The following is an 18,528-nucleotide window of genomic DNA, read 5'->3' as shown; positions in this document are numbered from 1 at the left end:
TGCACCTGAAATTTACCAAAAGTATATAAAAAAACAAATCTATTAATTAGTAAAAACTAGCAAACACTCACTAGAAACAAGTTAAAACTTAGACAAACAAAAAGAAATCAACTAAATTGAAAAGTCCCAAATTATTATAATTCTGATTGAAACTTCATGTTACAGTAATGAGAGGAGGCTAATAAATATCCAGAGGACTTTTTCACAAAACCAGGATTGCAGATTAAGCTATAATTTTCTGGATATTCTGGTTTAATTAAACCTCAATTCAGTTCCACCAAAGAGGAAACACGCATGTTGCCATGGTGATTTATTCTCCCCAAGCTAGCCTGCTCCAGACCAACATCTACATTAATCCTGGAGCTTCATCTGTTCAGTCAGTGCTCACACCGATGAAAAACTGATGAGTTTTGTTTATGATTCCATTTTCTTTTGTCTTTTTTTTATTACGCTTCACTAATTATGATTCTGAGCCACGAAGTGAGCAGGAAGCCATTTTGGTTTTATGCTTTTCCATCATTCTTATGTTTCTGCGCTGAAACTCAACCTGCAGCCTTCATCCCGGAGCTTTTTCTGGATATAGGCTGCAAATTATTTTGTAAATAATGTCACTTTAATGCAAAGTTTGCACTTTTAATGGACTTTTAATGCAACTTTGATTAAAAATTTCATAATTTACCGAATGACACTTCATGACAACAGTCAGACATTCTAAAACAAACTCCAATCATGAGTCAGCATTACTCTTCAATTTAAAAATCTGTTCGTCGTTTTCATTCCATCAAAAACCAGATGTTAATCAGTCTTACAGCAACACCTGCTGGTGAAGGACGGAACAACCAGATCTAAAACTATCATTCAGCTCAAAGCTGAATTTATTTGATCTACACAAAATCTGAACAAAAAAAGATCAAGCTCTGAAACAAAAACACTTTCATCATAATTTATTTCATAATACCTCAGTGGCTCAGTTACATTTCTCAAAACATAAATAATAAAACTTTCTGTACAAGTTCAGGAAATAAAAGTAAATTCACGAAGAACCTCAGATAATTCAAACTACAAATTCTTACAGTCCGTCCATAAAAACAGATTTTTAACGTTTTTATAAACTGAATGCATAGAGAGAATGTAAAGCTCTAAACATACGGAAACACACAGCGTCAGATTTTATATCTCCAACAACAAAATGAAGAGCGGAAACGTCTTAAAATAACAAAAATATTCAGATTTTAACCTCATTACAGAGGAAACAGGACCAGCATGTCAGGAAACACCGTAAATAGAAAAAAAGAGTCAATTTCAGAGAAAAAACTAACATTTTGAGATTAATCTCAGAAATTTTTGTAGAAATCAGAAATTTCTGAGTTTGGAAAGTTGGACATTTCTGAGATTAAATTTCAGAGAAAAACTGAAATTTTATGATTAATCTCAGAAATTTGCAAGAAAAAACTCAAAATCTCAGATTAAGTTCAGAAATTGTGAGATTAATCCCATGAATTTTCAAGGAGGAAAAAACTAAATTTCTGAGATTAATAAATTTGAGTTTGAAAAATTTTATATTTCAGAGATTAATCAGAATTTCAGAGTTTTTTTCTAGAAACTTCCTTCTTTTGTTGTACGATTGCTCTAATACGCCGTCAGAAAAGTGAAAATTCGACAGAAAACTAGAAATAAGTTAGTGTTCTGTTTTTGTAGTGCTCAGCTCCTTTAAACTGATTCTGCTTACATTGACGTGACCTTGTGACTCAAGAATGATGCTGCAAATTTTCCAACATTGCTCCCATTCTTTCAAGTTTCATAACTTTTTAAAACTCCAGCAGGATGTTGGATTTGGGTCGGAAATTAAACCTTGTAGTTGTGCGTTTGTTTGCAGGACGGCGCGTTCAGATGAAAAGCTAATGTTTGTGTTTCTGCGCCACTAGCAGCCTGGTCCGACTCTCAGCTCATTAAATAATTTAGATTCTATTAAAAACAGTTTCAGGTAAATAAATACTGGCAGGTTTGATTCACAGTCGGGACGTTTTAGCTGATGGATTTCAGTTTGGACCAGGGGTTCGTCCCGCGGACCTCCAGCGGCGGGTTGTTGGAGAAAATATGGTTGCAGAGTTCCTCCAGCGGCGGCTCGGGGTCAGAGGTTGCGAACTGAGCCGCCTCCTCCACCTCCTTACGGATCTGGATGTCGATTTCCTGAAACGGGAGAAGATTTCCATCAGTTCCTGCAAGTTTTTCATATTTTCAGAGAATTTCTTCCCAGTAAAGCTGGAAACGTGTTGCAGCATCTGAAGCAAAATAAAAACATTCCAAGCTGTTGAGGTTTCTGGATTTCAAAATTTCCTGATTTTATGATCAACAAAACGAAGCCGGTTCCTGTTTTCTACTTACAGAAACGCAACGTTACGCATGAAGTGAACCAGAAAAGAAGAAACTGTTCAACAGAACCAATCGACCGACTGATTACACAAGATTAAAATAGACCAACTGATCAGGATCAGCATCTAAATCCAGATGTTCAGGTGTTTTGCTGCTCTGGAGCCTCCAGATGTTTTAGCACAAAGCCAAGGAGGAAAGCCAGCAGCAATCACCATGGAGATCGTAGACTGTCTGCCTATAGACGTAAACACTGGGTCCTTGTTGCAATAATATGACCCGCAAGACCAGAACAACGTTTATGAAAGTAAAAATGGCTGCTGCCATCTACGGACAACGTTGCTTAGCAACGGTAGCCGGCAGCATCATGATCAGATCTTAATCTGAGGGAACCTGATTAATGAAAGCTAAGTGTTGGTGCTGCGATTCTCCTGGAACAGAATCTCATCTCATCTCAATGATGTAAAAGTAAAAGTCGGATTAAATACACATGAATGATTTTGCTCCACATAAAATGGAACAAATCTGAATTTTATTTGACTGAAAAAAATCGGAATTGGGTCGATCAGAATAAGATACTTATATTACGAATTTTTCTGGTATTACAATGATTTCTCAAATAAGGACTTATCATACGAGGTTTTTTATATTAATACAACTTCTCATATTATTAAGATTTTTTTCATATTAAACTTTTCTGTTGTTAATAAAACTTGTGCAGTGAAAAGGTCGTAACTGTGTGTCCATGGCAACCCTCCCTACCTTGAGCTCCTCCACGGACGCCATGTTGTTGCTGAGCAGTCGCTCCTTCAGCAGGGAGATCGGGTCGCTCTTACTGCGGACCTCCTGGATCTCCTCCCGGGTCCGGTAGCTGCACAGCGGCACAAGGTGAACAAAACAAACTCACTTGCAGACTCTCCATGGATCTGGGACTCACCTGACGCCCGGGTCACTCATGCTGTGTCCATGGTAACGGTAGGTCTGCAGCTCCATGATGATTGGCCCCTGGAAAACAAACAGGAAGTGACTTCACCGCGCCGGACAGCAGCAGCAGAAGAAGAAGAGTTTAACTCACCTTCCCGGCTCTGCAGTGATCTGCAGCGAACCTCGCCGCCTCTCTGACGCACAGGACGTCCATCCCGTCCACCTGCAGAGAAAACAGCGTCACTAACGCAGTGTCCCACCCCGCGGCATCACGGCGAACCCGAGCGTTTCCCGAACAGACTGTGCGCAGCATCATACATGAGCAGCGGACGGCTGGACGCATGCTCACACCTGCAGCTGCCAGGACGGCGCCGCAGCGACGAGTCCTGATGTAATCTGGGTCCGGAGGGCGGTGGCCGCGGCGTACGGCCCAACGCCGCCGCTGCCGCCCGGGACCGCCATGCTAATGCAGCGCTAACACTATGCTAATGCAGCGCTAACACCATGCTAATGCAGCGCTAACACTATGCTAATGCAGCGCTAACACCATGCTAACGCAGCGCTAACACCATGCTAATGCAGCGCTAACACTATGCTAATGCAGCGCTAACACCATGCTAACGCCCCGGTCTGAGCCTCACTCTGAGTCCGGGGATGAAGTCGCCCCGCTTGTAGTAGTCGGTGCTGGCTGACGCCCGCTCCACCGACGTCCCCATGCCGTACTTGTTGTTCTCACAGATGAAGACGCACGGCAGCTTCCAGAGGGCGGCCATGTTGAAGGACTCAAACAGCTGACCCTGATGACATCACACAAGATGTTAAATTAACACTCAGCTGCTAAAATAATCCAGAAACTGAACTCCAACTGACTTAAACTAACTAATCAGGAACAGTTTTCCCGTTAGTTATTCACCAACCGTCAGATTTTACACAAACAAACTGAACTCCCAGTTATTAGATCGATTTTCAGAACCAAGTAATAATACTAAAAAAATGTATAAACATGTTTTTCACTGAGGATCTTTAAACGGATATGTGCAAATAAAAATGAACATTTATAAACTGAACAAAATTATGATGAGTATTAAGGACCGGCTAAGAAAAGAAAATTATTATGAGAACAATTATAAAAACTCATAAAAAACAACCTTTTCTAGTCTTAAAACTTTTTTCTTTTTCAAATTACTACAACTTCTGTATTATTAAAGTTATTGTCTCATAAGGCTTAATTCTCTTATCACTGATTTTTCTTGAATTACAACAAAAGACAAGAAAAGTCATAACGTTATAATTATTACCACTTTTGTCTCCCATTACTATAACTTTTCTCATATTACTACTTTTCTTGTATTACTAAATAGTTTTTCTTGTATTACGGTTTAATTCTACCATCATGTATGGTTGTAAATACTTGTTCCTGTATGAATATTTCTGACCTCATATGAATCAGATTAAATCTGCGTTAAGTTCAGGTTTGTGCATCAAATTCACGTTTTTCTTCTATAAACCTTTTCAGTAAATTTAACACGACCTGAACTGGGTTTTAGAAAAACAGGAAGTTGTTTTTTCCTCACCTGGTTTGCGGCTCCGTCGCCGTACAACGCCACACAGATCTGGTTGTTTCCTTGGTACTGGCAGGCCAGAGCGATGCCGGCGCCCAGCGGCACCTGGACGGGTCACACAGGTGACATCATCAGCCGGTGACATCATCAGACAGGTGGAGGAGCCTCATGTTAACTTCCTGTAGCTACCTGAGCGCCTACAATCCCGTTGCCACCGTAGAAGTGAGGCGCGTACATGTGCATGGAGCCGCCCTTCCCTTTGGCCACGCCCCCTATGCGACCTGAACGGAGCAGACAGAACATGGTGTCAGCCACCAGAACCAGGCGGACCCGGGTGGGTCGGCGCCTCGCCCGCCTCACCTGTGAGCTCGGCCAGGATCTCTCTGACGGAGACGCCGCGGGTGTAGGTGTAGCCGTGCGCTCGGTACGCCGTGATCAGGTGATCCGACGGGTTGATGGCGGCTTCGATTCCGGCAGCACACGCTTCCTGTGGGCAGAGACGACGTTACTCCAACATCCAGAGCCACTCTGAGCTTCAGAAACATCCCTTCACATCATGAACTTTGACTAGGCCATTGCTAAACCTAGTCATGCAACAGTAAATGTGCAAATTTTTAAACAAAACCTGATTTATTCACTAGTGCTAAGCTTGTGGCCCATTGTTGTCATAGCAACCCTCATGACAGTTAAGGACACCTACCAAGATGGCCGTCAGCCACGAAGTTTCTGGAACTGTGATGTCACATGAGAACTATGTTTAGGTTAGAAAGTGCTTTTCAACGCCTCCCACAGCCTTAAAGGTTATTGCTGACGTCCGACCAGATTATTTCATTCACACCAGTTCTGTTTAATCCAGTTTAATCCAACTCCAGTTTGTTGGTCTAGAAAGTTCAGTTAGTTTCTTTGACGTGTGAATTCTAATCAAACTCTGGTCGTCTACAAACCTCGGTCTGTGTTCGGTTGAAGTGAATTCTGGATCAGTTTAAATGCATGTGAACGCCAGGAAGTGGACTACAGCGCAGGGCATTCTGGGTAAATACAACCAAAACAAACTAGCCTAGCGCTGGCAGGAGAAATGGCTCATGGTTAGATGAAAGTATGTCGCTAAAATCTGACGACGCTCCATTTTTGTTTCCATTTGGTGAAGAAGGAAGTTGTGCTCAGTGTCTTCAGAAGTTTTTGCATCATTTCCTTCAGTGGTTCTTGGTGCAGCGCCCCCACAGGTGAGGAGTGGAACTGTTACCCAAATTATTTGGTTGGTTTGACTCAGTGCAGTGAGAAAACAAATGTTTTGGTTCTCAGTGGAACAGAGTCTGACGTACCTGTCCATCGTAGAGGTGGCAGAAACCCCGGATGATCTTCTGCTTGTAGAGCTGGTCGGCTTTCAGCTCCATGCGCCGCACCATCTGCATGGTGCGGTAATACTGCAGGCCCTGCTCCCGTGTTAGCTCCGCCTTCACAGGAGGCCCCGCCTCCAGCCGGTGCACGTCGCATTTCTACAGAGAAGAGACGTTTTCACAACACAATCTGTCCCAGAAACATTTCCTCCCTTAATTTGGTAAATTACAGAAGAGACCGATGTCAGAGGGCAACTGGCTCCTTCTCACCTTGATGTCAAAGGTCGCCTGAGGAGTGAAGTCAGATAAGGAGCGGGAGGCGACGACTCTGGCGCCCTGAAACAGATCAACGCTCGATTAGCTCATCGGATGACAGCAGGATTACAGATCAGAGCAAACGGATCGACTGCACTGAGCAGCGCCAGGCTGCCTTCCTCTTCACAGTGGGGGGTACTGGGATACGACAGACTGGGCTGGGCGGGTCCGGGTTTGGGTTTGGCTGCAGCTACACACAGATTACACTGAAGGCAGCAACAGGGCAGGAGAACCAACAAATCCTCAGCCTTCAGTTTCTCTCCAGTTTGTTGGAAATAAACTTCTGAGAAATAAATTTAATAGATTAATTATTCAAGTAAACGTTTAGAAAAAGTGAACATTTAGGCACTTCTGCTAGCTTGTCTTCTTTTAGATATAAAATACATTTGCACAGATTGATTTAAAGAGCCAGATATCATCAGTGATGGCGTTCCACCAGGACGTCGGCTCGGACCATTTGTTTTCTCCAGCTTCCAGTGGCCTAAAAATATAAAATAAAACTAATAATGATTGGTAAAAAGGCCTGAATGGTTTAAAATATCCTTCCTACTTTTACCTCACATCTAAAATAATTGAACCTTAAAATCTTTATTGATTCTTTTTCCTCCACACAGCGACTGTTGTGACATTAATGTGGTCTCTAGCGCCCCCAGCAGGTACTGGATGGTTTTAATCAACATTCACCATCAGATGAATCAACTTTTCACTTCAGTCGTCTCATTTCACGCCTCTGGTTTTATTTATGTGATATTTGCTCCAAAAGAACTGAACCAGATCGATTCCAGCAGATATTTGAATCAATTTTAAAACCTAAGATGCCATTCGATTCCATTTAAATGAATTTTAAGTTTTTCATAGAATAAATCACTTCATTTTCAAAACAAATACTGCAGAACTAAGCAGCCATTTTGTTTCATGGTTAAATTTATGGTAAAATAAAATCCGTTTAAAGTATTTAGTCATTTCAGACCAGCAGGGTTAGTTTTTTCTAGTCATGCAGAAGTTCTTCTTAGGTTCCCCGGCCCAGTTAGTGAGCAGCCAGACAGAACAGGAGCAGCAGGAGGTTCTTACGGGTCGGTCCGGTCGGTCCGTCCGGCTGCTCACTAACTGGGCGGCGCCGCCTGCTGCTGGTCGAACTGGTGGTGGTTTGGGTGGGAGCCGCCGGGCCTGTGGGGGAACGAGCACCGCCGCTGGAGGAGACGTCAGATTGACATATTCTGACAGGCCAATCAGCAGCTGGGGAACAAAGGAGCCAACCAATCAGAGCTGAGCACAACCAGGGGGCGCTAGAGTCTACAGGTTAGGAAACTGGAGGCTAAAACTGAGAAACTAAATCTGGACTGCTGCTGGGAACACAAACAACTTCATTTATAGTCCAGCCAATTTCTGATATTTAATCTCTAATCTTCACTAATCTCAACTTTAAATCAACAATGAAAAACTCTCAAATCTAAGCATCAATCATTTCACAAAATACTGCAAAGATCATCTCCTTTCCTCCTCATCTCTGATCCATCACTCTAACCTGCTGCATTCTGGGTAATTTTATTTGTGTCTAGCATATTCTTCTGCCCGCTTGGCTAAATATCCAATGTAAACATTTAAAAGACATTAGACGGTGCAGCTTTATGTGATTATATAATGAAGGGTTTTACTTGACATTTTAGGCTGTTTGTCATTAAAACAATGACGGCTGACGGGTTAAAACAAATGCTGCAAATACAAAAACAGCAAATATAAAACGCTGCAACCTCGCTCCATAAACGCAGAAGTCCTCCAGATCACTAGAGGGCGTTGGTCATCATCAAACTCTCAGTAAAGACAGGATGTCCACAAGAAAAGCTGGTTTCTACTTAATGTCTTACAATTTTATAGAACAGCAGCATATTTAAGTAGATAATTACTGACTCTAGACTCCCCCTAGTGGTCTGGAGGACTTCTATGTTGTGGAGCGAGTAAGTGGAGTTTTGTACTTGTTTTTGTGAGGTTTTCTATTGGCTCAGGTTGTAGCATTTTTCTTTTGTAATTGTCTTATTGATTGTAGGTTTTAGCTTTTATTTTTTCTGATCACAGATTTCAAAATCTTACAAAACAATATAATAAGAAAAGCTTTTCTAAACTCTAGTAACAGACATGATAGAATAAAAATATTAACCTTTATAAGATGCCAGTGGATGCATTTAGAGCAATTATTTCCAGTAAAAATAATTGGAAACATTTTTATCATTACTTCTGTGAAATAATTTTTACATTATAGTAATTTCAACTTTCTTTGGAAACCAACTGGTTGTTGTTGAATAAATTACTGCAGTAATTATTAAGTAGTTAGCATAAAACAAGTCATAAGAACTATTTTATTTTTAGGGATGTACAGATTTATTTATTAATCTTTTTATAACTGAATGACTAAAATCAGCTTCAGTCACTCAGAGGAGTGCCGTTGAGTTAAATCCTGGAAACTAAACGTAAACACAGCGAAGAGGAAGGCAAATCTAGCAATTAGAGGAATAAAAACAGTGGAGATAAACCTGGTCACTGCAGAGGGGAGGAAGTGTGGGACCAAACGTCAGCAGCTGCTTACCTCCGACACGGTTTGCTCTCCCTACGGTTCAGGTGCAGGGGTGGGGGAGGAAGGTGAGGGAGAGGAGGGAGAGAAGCAACAAATGAATGGGGGGTTGTTGAGTTTGTGAAGACTGAAGGTGGCAGAGCAGGAGGAGGAGAGAAAACTGGAGAAAAAAAGCAACAACAACAAGGTTCCTACAGTCAGACTCTCTGTTTGTTTGTGTTTTAAGGTTCAAAGGTCAAAATTAGCATCAGAATTAAACCCGACTGATGTTTGGGTTCATTTCTAGAGTCTGTAGGAACCCGCTGTCCCTGAACGCCCCATAAGATTAACCTTTACGTGCTGCGTTCAGGTTCACTACTGATAGAGATGCACTGATTGTGTGGAACATTATTTCTTCATAACGTCCAAATGATCAGCTTCATAAACAGCGAGATCAAGTTTATCCATTTGGATAAATATTAAACATGTCACTAGTGAATATTTACATATTTAAGTTTCTAAACTTAAAACCTTAAAAACTTACTGCACAGAGTAAGAATCCTATTTAATAAATGATCTCATCTGGAATAGTTTACAATAATAAAGCAGCTCAGGATGAAACAAGTTAGTTAATTTTTATGAATAAACTTCATTATTCAGTTATTCAGAGCTTCATCCGAGTCAACTGACAAAATATAATTTAATCAAGTAACTGAATGTTTTCAACCATAAACTGAAGTTCCATTCAACATTTAAGTAAATTTCCTTTTTTAAAAGAAGATTATGTGATTCAGAGATGAAAATTGCTTCAACCTCCTAAAACTTTAGCTGCATTTTGAGTAACAAGCGCGTCACCGCTGGTTATATCAGAGCATCTTTATCAGGACAAGCTGCTTAGAGGAAGGCAAATCACCACAAACACAGAAAATTATTCACATTACAGACAGAAAAAAACTAAAAACCACACCAAAGAACCCACCAAGTTACCCTGACATGAAACACGTGTTCAGAAAGCAAAATCCGAGCAGAAATAGCATCACATAACTACAGGAAAACATTAGCTACTGCTAACAAGGTCAGCTACCGGTTAGTATGAACCGGTTCCGTCCGGATCATCCGAACTAGAGTCCAACCACTCACCGCACTCCTCCCTGTGATCCGGCACAGTGCGTTAGAAATGATCGCCAACATGGTTTTCATCCTAGTGAAGGACGAGGTGACTGACGAGAGGATTAACTGCTGCTGCTAGCGGCTAAGGTCCGCGTTCTTAAGGTTCGACTGGAAACTGGTGTCTTAAATAAAGGTTCCGATCTAAATAGAGCGGGAAGACAATTTATTTTTTAACATCCACGACTTAAATCTACACATAGATGGATAAAACAAAAAATTTGACGTTTCATAAATAGAATCACAAAACTTCTGGATTTTATTTAAAACGGAAATTTACTGTTTTTATTTTTTTCTATCCACAATGACCCTACTACTCAATCTTAACTTTAGGCCACATTTGTCAGTGTTTTGTTTTTTAATGGGGACACAGAACAAGACGAATGCAAAATTTTATAATTTACCATAATAAGGAAGCAAAAGAGCCACTTGTAGCTCCAGAGCTGCAGATCCTTGATCTTCTGATGAAAATGTACAAAACAACCTGGCTGAGGAAAATTCATAAACTACCAATCAAAAGTAAAAATATTGAAAGGAAAAATGTATGAAAAATAAAACAAAATGATAGCTTAGTTTTAATTTTGCAGAAATGCCACAATAATGTGATTTTAAAAATCTAAAGGAAAGAAACAGGTTGTTAAGATGAAATTAAAAACAGGAACGACTGTAATTGAGCTAAATATAAATTTATTCTTGGCATTAAATCTTGTGCCAACACATGCAGAAACAAAGTAAAGCGATTTGTGCGTAAACGTGTTAGTATAGCATAATAAATGTAACAGCATGTAGATGATTCATGATAGTTATTTTTCTATAGGTGAGACGCTAAAAAAATACTAACAAAAAGCTTAAACGTTTGTAAAACTTTGGCATGAAGTATTTTAATTTCATTCGTTGTTTGACATGAAAGCTTCCTGTGGTTTGTTGCTGCGGCTCGTTTCTGATCCATCAGGACTCCAGGGTTTGGTTAAAGTGTCTTTTCCCGTCCAGGTAGAGCATCGACTCTGGAAAACAAACAAACTCCAGTCAGATCCGCGGCGAAGCGGCCGGTAAAACCAGAACCAGAACCAGAACCGGCTCACCTCCGTATGTCTGGGGAATGACGCTGGGAACGTCGCGGTCCGAAGCGAAGGTGTAGTGGAAGATGTTGGTGGTGCTGTGCTGCCGGGTCAGTGGGTCAAACACCTCGCTGTGAACTCTGACCTGGATGTACTTCCCCTGGGTGTAACAGACCTGAAACACAGGAACAAAAACAAAATAATGACGACTCATTTATGAAGATTTCCTGATTGATTTAGTGACTTTCTGCAATGAAATCACAGATTTAAGTGGTGCTACTTTGGAAATATTTCCAATATTTTCCCCTCAAATCTCTTCCAAAATCTGCAAATAGGAGAAGAACATTGGAAAAAATTTTTTACACACATTTCTATTCTTTGAAGAACTTAAATAGCTCAATTTCTGTTGCTAATCATATCAACCACAAACTTTAACTTCACATCAAGCCAGGCTGAGGCAGGAAACACTGCCACCTGCAGGCAGGAGTTAACAACACATACCCAACGGTTTTTACCATATTTGTGGAAAATTTGCAATAAACATACAATTATACTTTAAATGTGTTTAAATCCCAGACAAGCCCCCGACTTTTATAACCCGAATTAACGGCAACAACGACAAACATGAGTTTATAAAACATAATGTAGCTTTTTATGTTGCTTTTGGTGAAAGACAGTTGGAGGTTCTGCACTGAAAACCACTAAATCCTAAAGTAGTTTTATTTTGTTTCTAGTGCTGAAAAACTTACAATAACATTTCATCAAGATGTAGGAGATTTTCTTTAGGTCAATAGTTCCTTAATATTGTTGAAAAAGTTCTGGTTTCACTGGTAGATTGTGGGAAAATATCTTTATATAAATTAAATAATCTGCCAGTTGAACTAATATTTAAGGAATTATTGACTTAAAACAAACTCCTACATCTTGATGAAACGTTACTTGTAACTTAGTTTTTATCTTATTTCAAGTGAACTAAGATATTTACGTTAGAAACTAAACAAAGAAAAATACTTGGTAATATTTTGTGTTTTTGCAATAAGTTCTTATTTTCATGCTTTTCTTGTTGTTAAAATTAATGAATCTCATTAAATGCAGATTTAATCAACAACCTCGTTATGTTTTTAACAGGTAGGAATCCAGGATTAGATCTGGATCCTCAGCTGTAAAACTCTTTAGCGTCGTGCGTCTGACCTGCGATGAGAGCATCAGCAACGATCCGATCTCGACGGGTTTCTGGAACAGAATATCATCCACGGCCACCAGACTGGGCCGACATCCTCTGCAGCACAGAGAGCAGAGCGTCAGGTCTGAACTCGCTCTTTCTCTGCTCTGATTTTAGTGGATCTCTCACCCGAAGGAGCAGGCGTTGGCCCAGCCCAACTCGTAGGCTTTCCTCATGAGAAAACCTCCGAAGATCCTGTTGAAGATGTTCCTCTGCTGCTCGGAACCAAAACACAAACATTCACCCCGCAAACAGCTGGAGGTTAGAAGACCACAAGCTAATCCAGACTAAACATTTCATGCTTTAACTCAGGATTATTTCTGTTCTCTCAATCAAAGGGTGTTCAAAGTGGGGGACAGGAGCCATTTGTGGCCCCTGGACTAATTTTTTGCGGTCTACTGACACAATTCATATTAAAATAATTATTTTTTTAAAATAAACCTCTTAAGATGGAGACTTTTTCCCACCCATTGAGCATGTGTTGTGTCTCACCTGAGGGTGGCAGATCTCCAGGCCTTTCAGCTTAGCGTCTTCCATCCAGACGGAGTTGGGAGGCAAAACTCTGCTGCGGAAACTAACTGTGCTGAAACCGGACATAAAGCAGCATGAAGAGCAAATAAAATAAACACAAAACGTTCAAAATAAAGTCAGGAGAAAAACTTCTGGTCGTACTTTGCATCAAGGGTGTTGAGGAACAGATCGTGGATGATTTTCTGCTCTTCGTTTGTGGGAGCGACTTTCAGCAGCGACGCTGTGCTCAGCTCGACACGACGGGATTTATTAGCTGGACAGAAGAAGAAGAAAAAGAGAACGGGGTGAGAGTTTGTCCAGCAGGTCAGGAGTTCACCTGAAGGATTCTCACCTTCTCCTTCCTGCAGGAGTTTCTCTTCCTCTAGACCTTCAGGCGCCAGCGGATTCACGAACGCCGCTCTGGAAACAGGAAACAGAAGAACCAATCAGCTGCGTTAGAGGAAGATTTATACTTTTGTTTTAAGAAGCAGAAAATTTTGTTTGCTGGAAAAAAAACTCTGAAATTTTAAGATTATTTTCAGAAACATTGTAAGAAAAAAAACTGGACGTTTTTTGGTTTGAAAATTTGCAAGAAGTCACAGAACGTAATGAAAATGTGAAAATGTCAGCCTGTGACTCAAACATTTCCTGATATTAAAAAAATTACAAGATAAATGTATTTAATTTTAATTGTAGATATTTAAGAGTTTACATGAGCCCATGATGATCTGCACTACCCACCAGAAATCAACGTCATTCTGATTCCGTCTCATTTTGTTTGCTGATTGGTTGGAATTGAACCAGAGGAATTGAGTTCAATGGGAGAAATCCCAGATGGAGCAGAGAAGTGACATAAAAATCAAATTGCATAAGAAAGCAAAGGCCAAGCTAAGTAATGATGCTAATTATGCTATAAGTTGTAGGAATTTGACACTTGTGAGTTTTATTTTTAACAGTTTTCGGGTCAGTACCTCTTGTTGCCCGGATCTCGGGCCACCATGACAAACGTAGCGTCCAGGACCGGGGCGTACGCTCCGTCCCGGTACTGCAGGAGGAGAAACAACGTCTTACACTTTCTAACAACCATAAAACCTTCATTCTTTTCCTTCAGGATTCTACCACACAGTATTAGAGCCACCGTAGATAAAAAGGAGGAAATTTCCACCAAAAACTCAGTTGGATAAGTCAAAATTTGCAAGAGAAACAAAATCCATAATTATGACACGGATCTCAGAACTTGTCTACAAGAACAACATTTGAAAAAGTTGCAAATATTCTAGAAAGAAAAAGAAAAATTTTTGGACACATTCTAGAAAGAAACTTTGAAAAATTTTAAACTTTTCAAACTCAGAAATTTCCATAAGTTTCCTGAAAAATTTTTGAGATTAATCTCAATATTCAGATTTTTTTCTGCTAATTTTTTGACTTTTCAATTTTCCAGACAATTTCTGAGGTTTTTTGGTGCAAACTTACGGTACTGCTTTCTTCCTCTACCGTGGCTCTAATATGCCTCTGTGTGACTCAGAGTCAGATTCCAGAAAAGCAGTCAAAATTTTAAAGAAGAAGCCCAGAGTACCGGATCAGAACCAGAACCGGGTCGGTCACCTGTGACATGTGCATCTTGGCCTCGATGGACGACCTCCCGACCCAGGTCACCTGACCCGTGAACTTGATGTCGCAGTCGGGGTAGATGACGTGCTGCCTCATGTCTGCAACATGGAAACCAAACGTCAGAACCCGACCCAACAGAACCTGCAGCGACTCGGGCGGTACCGCCGACTCGTACCGATCTTATCCACCAGCGCCGTGACGATGGAGAGCGGCGAACGCTTCAGAGCCGGGTTGTAGGTGTGAGAGTAAGAAATGAGGACTGAGGAGGAGGAAACGTTTCAGTGTCTCTGATCAAAATATTTAATATTTATTATTATTGTTTATTTTTACCTGCCAGGCTGTCCAGGTCCTCCAGGATCCTCCCAAACCTGATCAGAGACACAGAGGTCAGAGGTCAGAGGAGGAACAGCAGGAAGTGGGGGCTGGCGATGTGTTACCTGACGGTGTTGTGGTTGGTCAGGTACTTTTCCCGCAGCGCCGGCTCCGACCCCAGAGGAAGGTGAACCTCCAGGAAGCTGTCCTTCATCCGCTTGGCGGGAAGCTGGCTCTGAGACCTGGCCAACATGGACGCCAGGGACACGCGCTCCGCCATGGCCTGCTGGTGGTCGCTATGACGACAGAGAAACAGAAGACAGAGGCCCAACATTTCATTCTTTATTTTAAGAAATCCAAATGAAAAGACAAACTGAGACCTTCGTTTACTGAAACCACATGCTTTTATTTTGGTAAGTTACTTGTTAAGGTAGCCATGGCAATGAAAAAAAGGATGAAAAACAGCTAAATTTTATCTTCAGTCGATAAGGAAACAAGGTCATTAACAGCAATTAAACTTTAAGTAACTTGAAATGTTTATAGAAAAAAATCTGATTGTTTTAATAAAAATAATTTAACTTTTAACAGATGATGAAAATTATTCTAATTATTGTTATTTTTTCTTGTCTAGCTCTTATGTAGTTGGATTATTTATATAAGGTATATAATATTTAATTATATTTAAAATATTAAATAAAGAGATAAATAACATTTACATATTAAACTGTGATTTCAATTGTTTTTGATCAAAGTTAAACATTAATGTTTATAAAAAATAAGATTCCAGGCAAATTTATCAGAACATTGAAATTATGTTAATAAAATGTAATTTTAACTTTTTCTACATCTTGAGTATCTTTTCCTGTCTAATAAACAACAACAACAACAAAAGAATATCATATATTTTCCATAAAAGCATACAACAGCAACACGTAACTTTTATTGACTCACAAAATCTGAGAAATCTTTCTACTTCTTAGTTCTTAAAGTGTTTTTAAGAAAAATAAATCAAAATTACCAGATTTCAGTGTCGACCAGTTAAACTGGATCTCTAAAATAATGAAATTATTTACCTCCAGTTTGTTGAAGCTCCAACTATTTCCCTCAGCCTGTTCCGCACTGAAACAAGAGAAAACGGTCAGATTTATGTTTCCCAGAGCGAAGATGAAGAGGAGTGAAGGACGCAGAAGGTTTCACCGTTTCTCCACTAAACCAGCCAGACAACAAGAAACTAAAAACTACAGACAGGAAGGAGAAAAACAGGTTAAAATGCAGAAAGAAGAAGAGGGATTTAAAGAGACGCCGTGGTTAAAAAGCAGCCCTGAAATCAGACGAGTTTCAGAAAAATGAAAAAAAACACAAGCAGGAGGAATTAAGAGTAAAATGAAAGTGACCTGAATTAAACTCAGGAGGTTCAGGTAGTTGGGACTGGTTTAAATTTACCATTTGAAACGTGTAAAAGTGGATTTCCTGCAGAAAAGGAAACAAGATAAAAACTCATTAAACATCTAAAAACAACTAAAATTCATTTTTACTTCGTCTCTGGAGGACGGAGGGAAATGTTTTAGAGAATTAGTTTGATCTGTAGAACAAAACTAGAAATACATATACAATAATTCAATATTTACTCATTATTAGGTTATATTATTATAATGGTGTTCATTATATTATTATGATTCATTATATTCTTATCAACATTAATAATACTTAAAACCTTAAATAAATCATTAATTTATATTCAGGTTTAACATTAAATTCAGTGGGCGGGGCTTATCCTTCTAAAGAGGAGCTGATTGGTCTTTATTGAGTCTGTGTGAAGCTTAACCAATCAAACGATAGAATGAATTTAATAATAAATAAATTATGAAGCAAAGCAAATATGGATTTTTTTTTAAATACAGAAATGTGAAAATTTCTCACATAAAATATAATTTAACCAAATTATTTCAACATTTATTTTGTTATTAGTCGCTTAATTATATCACGCATTTAAAAATGTATATAGTTTTTGTCTATTTACTTCATGTAATTAAAAGTGCAGTTTTATTGAAATCGCTCATAATTGTTTTGAAATTGTTTTATTTATGTGAAACTTTGATAATTTGCCATCAATGATGATCAACAAATGTACAATTTTATCGATTTAAAATCATCTCTGAAGCATAAAAACAGCAGAGCAGCGATAACTTTTACTGTTTATGGTTTAAAAAGCAACAATTTCACCGATTCTTTGGAAAATATGATCTTTAGGAAGGATCTGTGTTTGCAGTCTCACCCTCGGCCATGTCGGGAGCCTGGCCTGGTCTGGAGGCCGCAGCCGAGCAGAGCGACCTGCAGGTCAGGGAGGCAGCAGCCCTGAGAGCCAGGAGCCTGGAGAAACAGGACAAATAATAAATTAAACTATAACTCACACATACAGGCTGTCCTGGGTAGATTTACTCTTAAATCATTTTACCACCATTTCAAAACTACATTTTGTATTTAATGGAGTTAAATTTGTTTCATTGAAGTTTAAAAAAGTAAAACTCCGCAGATACCAGCAGGGGGTGAACAGAAAAATGTGAGTAAAAAGTTATTTTATGGGCTGAAAGTCTCTGAAAGCAGAATAAATTGTCTGTATTGTGTTTGTTTGAACTGCTGGTCCCGGTTCTGGTGTCGGTATGGAGAGACAGAGACACGCCCTCTTAATGAAAACCTCCGCCCAGAGTTTACTGACTTCTTCTTTACAGAAATATCTCATCATTAAACCCAGAAATTAGATAAATAATCTGCTCTACATCCAGCTTGTTACGCTGTAATCAGCCCAGAGAGTCAGCCAGCCCTGTGAAGTGGTTAGAAATCCGCAGCGGAAGCGTTAAAAAAAGGTTTTAAATCGGCACCAACCTCGGTGAGAGCATGATGGAGTCTGAGCTCACAGCGGAACCGCTTTCTGGGTCCGGACTGAGCGACGAAAAGAACCGAAACAGGACAGAAATTACAGACTTTCTCTGGAGGACGCTGCGATGCCGAACACTGGACAAAAAAACTCATCTGCTTCCAGGTTCATACGTCATCACGTTCGCTTTGAACTGACGCACGACGCGCCGCTGCGCAGCGATGGGTTTGTATGCCCTGAGTACAGTCTGCCAGGCACCTGTAGCAAAATAACTCACGTTTTACTTCGTCTATTTATCTGCATTATTGCTGTAACGTTCAGTATTTTCTATTTTTATGCTTTTACAACTATTATCTTTAGTGATTCACTCTATCATCCTGGATTAACCCATCTTGAAATATTATTTTTTATTAGAAAGTCATTTTAAATATAAAAAATAACTTTAGAAAATAAGTGACTCGTGAAAAATATGATAATATAAAATATGGCATTTCATTCCAATAATCAAGCAGATAGTTTTACTATTTTAAATAACTGTTACTGTGGCTACAGTAGCTAAAACACTGATGGACATTGTCTTGATTTCACCCATGAAGCTGCTGCTGAGCTCAGAGCTCCTTCAGTGACACATTAAATGCACATTATCAGTCACATGATCATAGATCCTTCCCCTTCAGCACCTGATGGACTCTAGAATCATCACTGCCCCCAACAAAATCA

General features: G+C 39.8%; 3 protein-coding genes across 43 annotated transcripts in view; 1 reads left to right on the top strand and 2 right to left on the bottom strand.

Annotated features, from left to right (window-relative positions):
• Positions 1 to 18,528, top strand: part of LOC114136418 (NACHT, LRR and PYD domains-containing protein 3-like) — a 476,176-nt gene that overhangs the window by 27,883 nt on the left and 429,765 nt on the right. The gene's annotated exons all lie outside the window — the stretch shown is intronic.
• pdha1b (pyruvate dehydrogenase E1 subunit alpha 1b) lies at positions 1,660 to 10,325 on the bottom strand. 4 transcript variants are annotated; one of them, XM_028004440.1, is made up of 13 exons: positions 10,194 to 10,318; positions 9,090 to 9,110; positions 7,580 to 7,744; positions 6,464 to 6,529; positions 6,179 to 6,352; positions 5,217 to 5,343; positions 5,046 to 5,137; positions 4,869 to 4,961; positions 3,936 to 4,091; positions 3,446 to 3,517; positions 3,308 to 3,375; positions 3,133 to 3,241; positions 1,660 to 2,190 (listed from the first exon to the last, which is right to left on the bottom strand). In XM_028004440.1, the coding sequence occupies exons 1-13, from the start codon at positions 10,251 to 10,253 to the stop codon at positions 2,026 to 2,028; spliced, it is 1,368 nt and encodes a 455-aa protein (XP_027860241.1). In that variant the 5' UTR covers positions 10,254 to 10,318; the 3' UTR covers positions 1,660 to 2,025. The 4 variants fall into 4 exon arrangements, with proteins under 4 accessions (XP_027860241.1, XP_027860242.1, XP_027860244.1 ...); XM_028004441.1 differs by lacking the exon at positions 7,580 to 7,744 and having other exon boundaries at positions 10,194 to 10,325; XM_028004443.1 differs by lacking the exons at positions 7,580 to 7,744; positions 9,090 to 9,110 and having other exon boundaries at positions 10,194 to 10,313.
• Positions 10,891 to 17,953, bottom strand: LOC114136448 (acyl-coenzyme A thioesterase 9, mitochondrial). 4 transcript variants are annotated; one of them, XM_028004448.1, is made up of 16 exons: positions 17,813 to 17,953; positions 17,209 to 17,299; positions 16,377 to 16,403; positions 16,007 to 16,052; positions 15,059 to 15,229; positions 14,952 to 14,989; positions 14,797 to 14,880; positions 14,616 to 14,719; positions 13,982 to 14,055; positions 13,363 to 13,430; positions 13,173 to 13,284; positions 12,993 to 13,083; positions 12,630 to 12,715; positions 12,470 to 12,557; positions 11,303 to 11,453; positions 10,891 to 11,224 (listed from the first exon to the last, which is right to left on the bottom strand). In XM_028004448.1, exons 1-16 carry the CDS (start codon positions 17,828 to 17,830, stop codon positions 11,169 to 11,171), a joined length of 1,305 nt encoding a protein of 434 aa, XP_027860249.1. In that variant the 5' UTR covers positions 17,831 to 17,953; the 3' UTR covers positions 10,891 to 11,168. The 4 variants fall into 4 exon arrangements, with proteins under 4 accessions (XP_027860249.1, XP_027860248.1, XP_027860251.1 ...); XM_028004447.1 differs by having other exon boundaries at positions 17,209 to 17,303; positions 17,817 to 17,953; XM_028004450.1 differs by lacking the exon at positions 16,377 to 16,403.

The sequence above is a fragment of the Xiphophorus couchianus genome, chromosome 21 (genome assembly GCF_001444195.1).
Source record: "Xiphophorus couchianus chromosome 21, X_couchianus-1.0, whole genome shotgun sequence".
NCBI classification, from domain to species: domain Eukaryota; kingdom Metazoa; phylum Chordata; class Actinopteri; order Cyprinodontiformes; family Poeciliidae; genus Xiphophorus; species Xiphophorus couchianus.
Note: the sequence above shows the minus strand (reverse complement) of the source record. Positions and strands in the feature narration are given on the sequence as shown.

Coding starts and splice junctions, on each gene's coding strand:
- pdha1b (XM_028004440.1), bottom strand. CDS start 10,253: ATGAAAACCATGTTGGCGATCATTTCTAACGCACTGTGCCGGATCACA. Junction 7,745..9,089: donor GAGAGCAAACCGTGTCGGAG/GTAAGCAGCTGC, acceptor TTTGTTCCCCAG/CTGCTGATTGGCCTGTCAGA. Junction 2,191..3,132: donor CGTCCGTGGAGGAGCTCAAG/GTAGGGAGGGTT, acceptor CTCCCGTTTCAG/GAAATCGACATCCAGATCCG.
- LOC114136448 (XM_028004448.1), bottom strand. Junction 13,431..13,981: donor CGAGATCCGGGCAACAAGAG/GTACTGACCCGA, acceptor TCCTGTTTCCAG/AGCGGCGTTCGTGAATCCGC. Junction 13,084..13,172: donor CTCAACACCCTTGATGCAAA/GTACGACCAGAA, acceptor GTCCGGTTTCAG/CACAGTTAGTTTCCGCAGCA.